The sequence below is a fragment of the Dicentrarchus labrax genome, unplaced genomic scaffold (genome assembly GCF_905237075.1).
Source record: "Dicentrarchus labrax unplaced genomic scaffold, dlabrax2021, whole genome shotgun sequence".
Lineage (NCBI taxonomy): Eukaryota > Metazoa > Chordata > Actinopteri > Moronidae > Dicentrarchus > Dicentrarchus labrax.
This window is the reverse complement of record NW_026136720.1, coordinates 29,019,713-29,032,501: the sequence shown is the minus strand read 5'-3', so window position 1 is coordinate 29,032,501 and position 12,789 is coordinate 29,019,713. Positions and strand designations below refer to the sequence as shown.

The following is a 12,789-nucleotide window of genomic DNA, read 5'->3' as shown; positions in this document are numbered from 1 at the left end:
CCATTCTGTAACATCGTATATAGGAACACCAGACTCAACACAACACAACACTCCTTGTATCTATGTAGCATCCACACTATTGACAGTAGTGTATAATTATTTAACTTTAAAACATTGCCTCTAACGGATCAATAATCTTTTAGATTTAAGAGCATCGTTGGGATCGGAGTTGGGGCTGGAGCTTACATTCTAGCCAAGTTTGCTGTAAGTCACATCCTGATTCTCCTAATCTACTGTAGATTGAGCCTAGAGCTATCAGCTATCAATCAGAAGTTCTGAGCCGTGTCTTACATATGTTTCTATGACCTCTGCTCTCAGCTGATCTTCCCCGACCTGGTTGAGGGTTTGGTTCTGCTCAACATCGACCCCAATGGCAAAGGCTGGATTGACTGGGCTGCCACCAAGGTACCTGTCTGTTACTGTATGCTAGTGTTTTGGGTGGGCTCACATTCCAAATCCAGGCCTTCATTTTGTTTTCTTGCAGTAACAATGTCCCTGTCTTTCCCCCAGCTGTCAGGTCTGACCAGTGCTCTGCCAGATACTGTGCTGCCACATCTTTTCAGCCAGGTAAGCTCACGGTACAGGTATGAAATTGGACATTAATTGTTTTTCAATTGCTATTCAGGTTTTCTTCATTTTTTGGTACTTCTTAAAAACAGGGAAACAGGGCAAGTAAAAATGACATTCCCTAACTCCCAAATCAAGATCATCCTACAATAATTCCTCCTTGTGCAAAGGCTCTGACCCAGTCTGTGTGTTTGCCTGCAGGAGGAGCTGATGAACAACACAGAGCTGGTGCAGAGCTACCGGCAACAGATCAACAACACCGTCAATCAGTTCAACCTGCAGCTTTTCTGGAACATGTACAACAGGTGAAATGAAATTTCCTTCTCACATGTTTATTAAGTCACTTTTGGGGACATTACATAGACTTACATTCATCCTGGTCCAGTATACAACTCATACACGATGTAGAAACTGGAAGTCACCAGTACACATACACTGAGAATGGACTTTGGCCTTTTAAGAATTTTAATGTGGAAATTATCATTTGTTTTTGCAGATAAACACATCAGACACACATTACTGTTCCAAGCAGACTATTTGTACATAGATCCTAATACATGTCTGGAGGGGATTTCTAACCATTGGCCCGGCTTTTGTCCCCAATTGGACAAGCTGTCCCGAGTTCTTTAGTCTGAAATGAGTACCCAAATGTAGCCTAAGTCAGACTCACCCATACACACAGACACATACGCACACATAAAAACACCAGGACTTTATTTTAACATTCATGATGTCTCGTCTCTTTCAGTCGGAGGGACCTGGAGATGAATCGCAGTGGGACAGTGATCAACGCTAAGACTCTGAAGTAAGTCTGCAGTTTCATAATATGCTGATGGTCATTATCCAGATGATTCATGTCTTATTAGCTTAATGTTTTTTAAATACATGTTCTCTCTACGTAAATGAAATGATTAAAATCAGTAGGTCGACAATGGACGTTTTTCACAGCAGCCATTTTGACATGAAACAGTAGGGTTAACACAGGTGTTACCAGTGATAATGACGAAAATACCAAATATTTGCTAGGTCCAGCTTCTCAAATGCTAAATTTGTTTACTGTAAATACTTTATAATATTTGGGGGCGTTGGCAGAACAAAACAAACAATTTGAACATGTCAAAACAGGGAAAAGTCTCTTTTTTGTTGGATTACTATAAAACAATTAATATTAATTCCAAATGTCCCTGTAGGTGTTCTGTGATGCTGGTCGTGGGAGACAACGCCCCCGCTGAGGAGGGAGTGGTGAGTCCATCGTCTTTCTTCCCTGCACCGACTTTATCCACCCATCCTCAAGACCCTCTCTCTTTGTCTCACCATGCAGCGCCTATGTCTCATCAGCTGTCTTCCTTCTTTAGCGCGCTCCTTGAACTTTCCCACTGAGATTACTTCCTCCTTCAAAGTAATCCTGCCTCAAAATAATATTAGTCTATCTAGAGCTCTGAACGCTCCTGTTCTCGCCCTGTTCAGTGTTTTGTACTTGGCGTATAAATCCAGTCCATGACCATTTGTCCTCAGTAAAACGGAAACAGGTCAGCCAGCAGAGACCTGGGTCACTCTCTCTGCACCCCCAGGGATTCTGTGTATGTGTGTCTGTCCATATGTGTCTTTGTGTGCAATGCATGTCTTTGATACTCTAGGTGTGTGTGTGTTCTCCAGGGGCCAGATGGCCTCACTCTATCTCTGGGGTTTCCTAGTTTGAAGTGGCCCAGATATGTATGCTTCTGCACCAGTTAATCTTCCGCATGTTCAAATTTAAATCAAATCACTCCTCTGTTGGATGGAGGAGTGGTGCGGAGGAACCAGAGGGAGGGTGGGGAGGGGTGTTGTTATAAAACATGTTAGAAAGAGATGGAGAGATGGAAAATGAGAGAGGAATGGAAGGGAGGCAGTGTTAGGAGAAACAGGGGCTGTTTTATTGGATGTGACAGATGGAGGTCATGTTAATATTTTATATTCGCTGATACGGCCAGTTGAGACTGCTGTGCGTGCCGCCACTTATATGACACATTCCTTTGTTTAGAGTGAGCAGAGTAACAGAAAAATAAAATGTGTTTAGTGATGCATACATTTCAGAATTGTATTTGCATATCCTATTTTGCAACTGTTTTGTTGTAAATTTGCATATCTGCATGTGATTTGTAATTAATATGTATCTGCAGATGAAGCTTATTTATAGAGCTCTTCATTCCAGGGACTTTAAAGAAAACATTTTGTGAGAAGAAACAGAAATACACGCATTCCTGTTGTGTCTTCATATTTAACATGTTTGGGCAGTAAAATCTGTGTGAAGGATTAGAGATTAAGACAGCAAAGCCATGTTCCGTGTGTATGACACTGGCTGTGTATGTGTGTTTGAGTGTGTCCACAAGTGTGAGTGGTCATGAATCTGTGCACATCTGTCTACTATGTGTGTCTGTGCGTGTGTGTGTGTGCGCACACATACTGCGGCTGTGCTCTCAGCCTGCTGGAGTGACTCATCTCTGCAGCGCACTGCAGTATCTGGGTCACACAAATACACATGGACTAATGTAGTCTCCATATATAAACTATACATCCACAGTTCCTCTCAACGCCCTGAGCATCTTTAATGCTCCATGTCTGTGTTTTTTATCGCTGCAGCTTTTTTTTATGACTCAACCTGCTGTTTTTGTCCTCAAGGTCGAGTGCAACTCCAAACTGGACCCAACCAACACCACCTTCCTGAAGGTAACTCTGTCCTTATCTGACACAGCTGCCCCATCATTAAACAAAAAGTCAGATTTGTTGTTGAACTTCAATGTTGATACATTTTTGCATGGACTAAGTAATCATAATAATCCCAATTCACACAAAAATATGATGCAAAATGAATGCTCAATTTTGGACACATTTTACACCAACATGTAAACTGTGTTATTGAGAAAGAAACAGCTTACTTTACTTTGTCATATACCAAACATAGTAAATAATTATGTGCTAATTAGTCTTCATTGAAAGTAAAAAAAATAATAAAAATAACTATTTATATTGCATTCAAAAAATACAGTTGCAAAGTGCTTCACACTAAAAAAACTTACGAGTTTAATAAAGTTTTAAAAAAGCTCCATGACTTTCTAAAAACTTTATTAAACATCTTCACATAACAAACACATATTATCAGTGGTTGTTACCTAACCATACCTAACAATGAATCCAAGAAGCATACTAAGATAAAAAAAGATAATAGAAAAAACAAACAAATAAAATAATCTAACAAAAATATCTCAAATATAGGTTTAATTATTCTTAAGTAGCCTTAAAATAACCTAATGGGGTTCAATCAATACATAACTCAAGAGTCTCAAGGCACTTCTTTCCAGCTTTCTTAAGGATTTAAAGAAGATTAAAGAAGATCATCTATAAATGCCAAATATTATTACATAAAAATTCAACATACAATACAAAAAACTGCTGTACAGTATATTTAAAAACAGGTATTACATTCTTTGTAACTAACCACCTATGCATTCTGTCCCAAAAAAAATCAACAATATTACAGGTGTACCTGATTTTCAATATCTTTTTGACAAAATGTACAGCGATTCTATGTAAATTAAATAATAAGCACCAGAACTTTAGATATAAACAAGATAAAATAATTGAAATACTTAACAAATTTTAAGTTAAGAAAAAGCCAGCTTTGGTGTTACGTAACTTTTCGTAGTTTGTGTTAAAAAGTAACTCAAATTGTAACACAGTACTTTTAAGCTACAAACTAATATATATGAAATGTAAGCACTCTTACATACATACCGGTACTCTTAAACACTTGCATTCATATGTGAAAATGTGAAATTACTGTCCTCAGCAGTGCATTAGTTGGACTTCCTGTGAGGCCCAGTAGCTTTATGTTTACTTATTGAGATTATATTGAATGACTCTGGGACAGTAATGACAAGAATGATTCACTCCCCTGTCAACAAATAATTATTTGTGTTTCTAACTCACTGATCGGCCGGAAGCAGCAGGTGGACTTTTATTTCTGCAACAACCCAGCACGATCATTTAGAAGCAAAATAGCACCGCAATGTCTTTTCACCATGTGAACAACACGACAATAAAATGTAACAAATATGACAATATAAAATGTTTTGTTTAGTTGTTAAATGTTTCTGTTTATTTGCAACTAATACAACCACTTACCTTCAGGCTCCAGATACAGCTCCTTTCCTTTGAGACCAAGCAAACCATGTCAGGCTTTGTGTCTATTTCCATCAGACCCGTTGAGTATCCACTGATGGTTTTACATAAATGAAGTTCTTAACGAAAAAATAGTTATTATTAAGTCATACATTGGGAAAAAGAAAAGTAATCCTGAATTCTGTAATGCATAAGTAACATTATAGGAGAGATTGATATAACAAGCCTAATCTCAAAAATGGGGCATTTTACCTTGACTTGAAACCAGACAGTAGAGAAAGAAGTTTGACATAAAAGAAAAGTTTACACACACACACCCAAACTGGGGACATTGTAATTGACCATTCCTAAATAAATAAGTCCCACCCCTTTTTGCTCTGTGCTCCAATGACAACCCTCGGTCACCACTTTTCTCTTTTTCCTGTACTTGCTACATGCTAGGCTCCTCTGCATTGAAAAGACAACCACATTTTGAACATTTATGGCATCTTAGAGTTAGCTAGCTAATCTACAGCAAATGTTAGCTAGTTACATCTGAAAACGTATGTAATCAAAATACTAGCGAACTAGCTCGATAATTTCATCAATTGTTAGTTAGCTAGTTAGTTATCGTTTTGCTAACATTAGCTAATTTAAGATATGACTGTATATGTCGCTTTTATCTTTTAACTATCTTCAAAATGTGATTGTCTTCTCAACATAGACGAGGCTAGCACATAGCATATCTAAGTACAGGAAAGGAGGAAGCTGATTGGGGCTGGCTAGCTCAGCAAAGAACAAAAAGGGGCGGGACTTAAGAAGGGTCAATTGCATAGTCCACATGTTGGATACCCAAACTTGTAATCTTCAAATATGATTATTTTACAGCTCACTTTTAACTATTAAATGGCAGAAAAGAAGGAAAAAAAACCATTTACCATTGTTCACAGAACAGAGGCAAGCAAAGAATGAGGGTTTATATTTGTTCTAGTTCCTCTACTCTGCTATTAGCAGTTAGGTTCATTCTTCTTTCTCCTCTCGCGTTAGATGGCTGACTCTGGCGGACTTCCTCAGCTCACACAGGTAACACACGAACAACTAATCAACAGGCTGCCACACCTTTAAATGAAACAAGATAAATATACATAAATAGACATATAATAGATATTAGACTTATTATATAAGTCTATAAGAACAGACATATTTAACTTTATTATGATGAATGAAATCTCTGACGTGTTGTTTTGCAGCCTGGCAAGCTGACCGAAGCCTTCAAGTATTTCCTGCAGGGAATGGGCTACAGTAAGTTTCCATAGAATAAAGTGACAAAAAGTAGTTAGTGAGTGTAATTTTAGATGTATGTTTGTGTCTTTGCCTCAGCTGCAATTTCTTGTGTGTTGTGATGTCATGTATTTCATGCAGAGGGACATGAGTTGTGTTAATCTTGCCCTCTGTCTTCCTTGCCCCGTTCTCTCAGTCGCTTATGTGAAGGATCGGAGGTTGAGTGGAGGGCCAGGTACTTCCTCCTCCCCAGTTCACCTCTGACCTCTTATTGCTGCCCTGTTGAATGACATGACATGAAATTTTTTTTCATTTAATTTGGTTATGAATACAATATTTTGGGCTGTTATGAAATTTTTACTTTTGCTGTCATTTTCTTTTATCCCAAGGATATTTAACCTCATCTTTGTTCGTTAGAAAATAATTTTTCCTCCCACGGGAAAAATATACTGCCCTCACTTCTCCTCCCCCCATCCCTTTGTCATTGCATCTCCAATATGCTCTTTGCATGGCCTTCAGCTAGCTTTGAGCGAAGCTTTTTGGACTAAGTTTGTGACTAACAACCGTGTCTTATATGCTAGTAATAGTTTAGTAATAGTTTAGACTTTAAAGGAGAACTAAATATAGTTCCTGCAATCAAATGAAAATTTGAGAGGAATGAGAGATAAATAAAACTGCATAAACTGCTGACTGAACTCAAGTTAAAATCTAAAATTGTCATTAGGGTTATACAGATAAACTTGCAGAGCCTAAATCACATAAGCACAGTATACAACATGAAACATTAGAAGGTGTACCTTTGAGACTCAAAATGATCCTCCAGGGCTCCGGGCTTGGAGCTTTTGGACATTTTAACAAGAGCCAAACAAGATTCACCACACAATTAGTCGGACTGATACAGGATCTTTTAAAGCTGGAGCCAGTATTTTTGTAATAACTGTAAGTGGTCATTATTAGTTAGCCTTACTACTATTAATATATAGTAGTATATAGTAAACCTATTTTAAAAAATCTGTTTTCTTTTACAAACATTCAAGGTATTCAGTGTTTTCTTGAGTTTCATTACTGTCAAGGTGGATCATAAAAACAGACATGAGCTGTAAGCATTAGCTCATTATCCTCTTACAGCTCATTATCTTGGTTTTCTGGTCTGCAAATTCCACTCCTCAACCTCTCAACCTAAATCAAACAAAAGATTTTAAAAATCTATTAATTCAGCTATAAGGCAGGGATAACACTTAATTGTAGATTCATCATAGCTTTAAAATTGCTTTATAACTTTTAGGCAATTACATCAACAATAAACAATTTCATTAATTTTCATGATTTGGGTACAACTCAATCTTAAAACATTTACAAACATATTCAGAAACAGGATTAATACACCAAATTTGCAGGGGCGGAGCTAGAGGGGTGGCCGGGCCACCCCTGGAACCTGATTGGACACCCTGGGTGCTACCCCAGTTGATTGACAAGTCACTGCACGTCACGTCGAAAACAGCGAGATTTTTAAACGCCAACAGAGAAGGCAGAATAAACAGATGACAATGAAGAGGAAGGGAGATATTTCCAACTTTTCTGCTAAAAAAAACAAATCAGGCACAGACAGACCCCAGCCCAGATATCAGCAGCCCGGGCAGCTCCCAACATGAAACTAGCCAGGCAAGTCATTCATTAATTCTCATACCAGTGATTTCTTTATTTGATCCTTGAGCTGAGTCTTGCATCTAGTGTCCGTGATGTGCAGCCTTCTCTTTGTTTTGCCAAGACACCGACTTTTCCCACGGGTGTTTTTAATTTTCTGAATAAATGCCGGTGTGCCGGTTTAATTGCTGCGCCAGAAACTGAAAGTGAAACTTAGGTCCATTTCCTCCAGCCACTCTCCGTCCGTCATAAAGCTCTTTTTCCTGAGTTTAACTCAACAGTCAAGAAGGCATGTTAAGTAAGGTTAAATTACAGTATATCCATGTTAGCGCCAGGTTAGCTCAGTCGGTAGAGCTGGCGACCCATCTACGGAGTTGCTGCAGTGGCCTGGGTTCAAATCTGACCTGTGGTATCCCAGGATTTTCCTTTATTAGGCTCAGTGTATGGCCCCCCTCATAAAGCCTTGGCCACCCTCTGGCCACCCCCTGTATAAAAGTCTAGTTCCGCCACTGCAAATTATAAGGGCCAATCCAGACCTTGGAAGCAGCAGTTGACAAAAAAAATCTCAATTTATAGGAAATTTGAGCTTTATAATACAAACTGAGCCCACAGTGTCTCCTGTGCATTGTGTTAACAGTGTGTCCGTGTGTAGACACATTAGCCAGCCACTGAGCTGCCTTTTCTCACCAGCTACAAAAAGGAATATTTTTCAGTTCTCCACATTAGCATGTACTCCCCACATCTTCCCAACATCAACTCATCCCACAGTTTTTTTTTCCCAAACAAAATGTAACGCTGAATTCTCCCCCCTCCCCCCACGATCTTTCCCCTGCCCCTTCCCTCCCTTACCCTTCCTCCCAGTGCCCTCTGCCAGTATGACCCGCCTGGCTCGCTCAAGGACGGCCTCCCTGACCAGCGCCAGCTCCATTGATGGGTCCCGCTCTAGGGCTTGCACCCATTCCGACAGCACCGAGGGAGTCGGCACCGTCACCCACACCATGGAGGTGTCCTGCTGAGGAGTCAGCCAGCCACAGAAAGAGGGAGGGAGGGGGGAGAGAGATGGAAAGCGAGAGACAAGAAGGGATAACAGCAAAGTGGAGAATGGGGGAATGGTCTGAGGAAAAGTTTTTTTTAAAAGTAACAGAGTGAAGGTTTGACTACCTCTCGGGTAGAACGAGGAAGTTAAGTTCATGAACAGGAGGCTCTCTCTGTCTTCCTCTATCTCCCCCAGATCCATTGTCTGCCATCTTCTTCCATCCTCCACTGTAAAATACCATATGTACTGCTACTAAAACCCCCAACCACCCCTGTCACCCAGCACTTAAAGATTTAGGCTCTGTTTTTGTTATTGAAGTGTCATTCTTGTGTTTGCTAAGTGTCTCCTCATTCTTTGCCTGCATCTTTTTTAAACTACCCCCACCCTCCCCCCACAAAAAAAGAAAGTAACCCTGTCAGTCATCAATCCACACAACAATATGTGATACTGAGCTGCTGTTAATAATGTGATATGAAAATCTGTCCCAGACAAGGAACAACAAGGAAAACAGAACTTTAAGGGGGTACTACAATGAAAAAGTGTTGTTCATCCGTATTTTGCAAGCAGTTTATTCTTTTGCTTTTGTGTGGACAAAATGTGAGCATCTCTCTCTGTTGTTTGTAAGGGATGGTTAATTATCTTCACCAGTGACAGGTGAGCATCAGATGGGGTGTGTCCAGAATCTGACAGACAGCAGAACACAGCCTATTGTGGTCAAGTGCACCAGTAGCGTTTAGAGAGGATTTGTTTGCTTTTTTAGTCTAAAAGCCTAGCTAAAGTACACCACGCTGATTCAAAGCTGCACTTCGTAATATTTGTGTGTCAAACTTGTAAACGACACTTAAAATACGAAATAGTGGTATCATCAGCATACATGTTTCAGCTTCATGGAAATCCATCTCTGTAATAATAGGCTGAGTCTGTGTGTTCAGGGTAGTCACAGATCTTTATCTAAGGACACAATCTAAGGCTGAAGTCTGTGAACTCGTATCACCTCTTAACAGGAAATTAAACCCAGGCTGCCAATTGTAAGCACACTGAAACCTAGCCACTACACCACCAGGGAGCTTAGCTGACACAAATGTGTAGCTTCACCTTTTCTATTGCTTTTACCATGATACTCTGTACATGATATGGCCAAAGTATAACCAAACTTTTGTTTGAATAATCTTGATTTTGAGCAAGATGACAATCTGCGATTTGTGAGACACTGGAGTCCACCTATTGTTTAGTATCAAATGAATAATCCCATGTAGCTAATGTAGCAGCAAAGTTACTATAAAGTACTTGATCAGCATGCAGGTACACTAACCATTCAGATGTGGAATTGAACTTGTATTTCCCAACTTTAATCACTCACCTATAATCACTTTCTGTTCTAACTTACAAAATGAAGTATTTCACTGCTTGAAAAAGACTATTTAAAATGCACTATTATGAACTGAATAGTTTCATGTATAATGTTTATATGTAGCATGTAAACTGAGGAATAAAGTTAAGCCTAATAGAGGAATATTATTGTATCTGAGCTTAAATTCACACTAACTAGGACACTGTGGATTATTTCCATTTAATCACTTGTTATGTCACTCTCTGCCTAGGAAGAGATTAATCAAAAACAAAATCAGAACTCTCAAATAAATAGCACTTAAAAAGTGGTCTTTCGAGAGAAAGCACTATCCTCTTAGGTGTAAGGCTGTATCGAGCATCACAGAGAGGGCAGGCTGTTGAGCACGGCTGGTTTACCAGTGTCACATTATTGATTATATAAGTTCAAATTTCCCTGTATTACTGCCATTTGGGGCAGTTTAAGCTGTGTGTCATCTCACATTTCTAAGACAATCCACTACATAATATAGGCTAGATAAATATTTATTAACGTGTATATGCATGTGAATGTAAAAGTAATCTTAGGGCATTCTAGTATCTGAGTAGTATAGCACTAGGGCATTCTTCATTAGCACCTTACATGTGGCTAGTTAAATAGAGCCATGGATGCAACCACCATCATCAGTCTGTAACTCCAGTACATGGATGTGGTTCTGGTCGTAGTCGGCTCTTCGTGGTCTCTAATGTGACAATCACACTCTGACCCAAACCAAACCAGACCAGGGGGACTGAGGCAGGACCAGGCTAACCCGAGAAGCTCTCTTTCCGGGTCGCCACTAAAGAACTTGCAGCAGCCTTCCCTTACAGCGCCCAGCCCTTCCTCGTGGATATACCAAAGCTGCCCCCACCCACACCCACACAAACACACATACACACTCACAGAAGTATCCAAAATCACACACATACAAACATATTTTCAATCACACACACATTTTCCACATACCCTCTAAAATTAAAGCTGCGTGGGCTGTGCTTTGTAAGGGAACTAAAAATAAGAAGACATAAATACACAAAATCTCACACAAGAAGGAATTCATAGCTATGTGGTCATTGTGTGTTTTGATATGATGTGTAACCATAATCTCACCAGTATAGGATGTGTATATAATTGTATAGTTTTAGACTAGTGAAGCTGTGTGCTGTTATCTGTAACACTGGACCACCCTGTCAGTAGTGATCAGAGATGGGGTCCCTTGGCTTTTGGCTTAGTAATGTATAGTATTCATGTACCATAGTCACCTTCTCCTGTTTCCAGTTTTACAAAAAACCCTTTGGTCCCCTGTCAGAAGGGGCGTAGCTTCCAATCGCTGAGGTGTGCGCTTCCTCGAGGCGGCCTGTAAGGGGCGGGGCTTTTTTGGAGCCATTTGGGCGCCAAGCTCAGAATGTAGGGCAACCCCCAGTCACCTTAAAAAATAACCCCTCCCCCTAAAAAAAATCACAAGGTGCCCCGGCTCTCACAGGCAAACCCAGTCGCACCCTAAAGGGCTATCAGCTGAAGTCACTTTTAAAATGTTGGTAGTGTTAGTCGTGTTTCTGAGCACCAAGGGGCCCAGGAGAGAATTAGCAGTTTGATAGAGAATAGAAGGGATTGTTACCAACACATAGAGAGAGATTCTGACTTGAAAAATAGTGAATGAATGTCAAAGGAAAAAGAATGTTTTGTTAAAGCTGGAGAGATTATTGTTGAATTGTTTGAAAAAATCCTAACGTGGGAAGGAAAGATTATGAGAAGATATTTGACAGTCAGATCAAACGACTCAGTCATTCCTCACAGGACCTCGTGGGTAAATTTTATGAACACTGAAGTTTGCATGTAGTGGAGTTCGTATACGATCATCTGTCAGTGTTTTCTTCCTTCACTAAGCTATTTTCTGCCTTGTTTGGTTTCCTCCTACATGACTTTTAAACAAAACGCCTGGGGGGCTCCTGAATGTATTTTGACCCTTTTTGAAGTGCTGTACAGTATTGTCCTAACCTCCATAACCTACGCCTCTCAGAACCCTTCACTATGGTTTTCACTTCTATCCCTGCTCCACATCTTTGACATTTAACCTTGTACATGAAAACCCAGCTCCATCCTGCTCCTCCTCTAGGTCTATAAATAGTGAAGTTCAGTAGCGATTTGTGAAAGCCCACAGTAAGCTGGCCCTGGATCAGTTTGTATAGACCTTGGTCCTCCTTGCATTTGTAGATACTTTTTATTTATAGAGCAGGTTACCCAGTCTGAATATTCTTAACACTAATGTATTGTGAAGAAAACTTACAACATATTTCTGTTCCTCTTCCCTTGGAGTTTCTCTTTTTTTATAGAAAACAATAGAGTGTGACCTCATCTTGGTATAATGACATTGGTTAATGTGTACTACCACTATTCTTCTTCTTACTGCCATTATGATTGATTTGTATTGAGCAATAAGTTCTTTTTTTCTTGTTTGATTGTTTCATATTGTGGGAGTCTTCCCTATGAGCTTGTTTCTAATCAGAACAGTAGAAGGACTCTTACCTGCTTTGTTGTCATTCAGATGTGTAATGTAAAGTTTAAATATATTATATATAAATACATATACAAAGTAAGCTGTCTCTGTCCATGTACTGATGAAGTAACAAGTAAGAAATAAAGACTATATATAAAAAGACATGTTGACATCTTTTTTCAGTATAAGGTGAGCTGGTGCAACACCAAAACTGAAGTTTACACAGCTCTCATGCAGATTTCTGAGATTTCTATTATTTCA

General features: G+C 39.5%; 1 protein-coding gene across 7 annotated transcripts in view; it reads left to right on the top strand.

Annotated features, from left to right (window-relative positions):
- ndrg4 (NDRG family member 4) overlaps nucleotides 1-12,690 on the top strand; it is a 60,155-nt gene extending 47,465 nt beyond the window's left edge. For 5 of the 7 annotated variants that reach the window (XM_051383244.1, XM_051383246.1, XM_051383250.1 and 2 more), the window contains 11 exons: nucleotides 144-204; nucleotides 319-405; nucleotides 511-567; nucleotides 769-872; nucleotides 1,316-1,372; nucleotides 1,758-1,809; nucleotides 3,226-3,273; nucleotides 5,752-5,787; nucleotides 5,955-6,006; nucleotides 6,182-6,220; nucleotides 8,491-12,690. In XM_051383244.1, coding sequence (XP_051239204.1) covers nucleotides 144-204; nucleotides 319-405; nucleotides 511-567; nucleotides 769-872; nucleotides 1,316-1,372; nucleotides 1,758-1,809; nucleotides 3,226-3,273; nucleotides 5,752-5,787; nucleotides 5,955-6,006; nucleotides 6,182-6,220; nucleotides 8,491-8,645 — 748 coding nt within the window. In that variant the 3' untranslated portion in view covers nucleotides 8,646-12,690. The remainder of the gene's footprint in view (nucleotides 1-143; nucleotides 205-318; nucleotides 406-510; nucleotides 568-768; nucleotides 873-1,315; nucleotides 1,373-1,757; nucleotides 1,810-3,225; nucleotides 3,274-5,751; nucleotides 5,788-5,954; nucleotides 6,007-6,181; nucleotides 6,221-8,490) is intronic. The other 2 variants (XM_051383245.1, XM_051383252.1) reach the window with 1 other exon arrangement.
- Nucleotides 12,691-12,789: the final 99 nt, after the last annotated feature.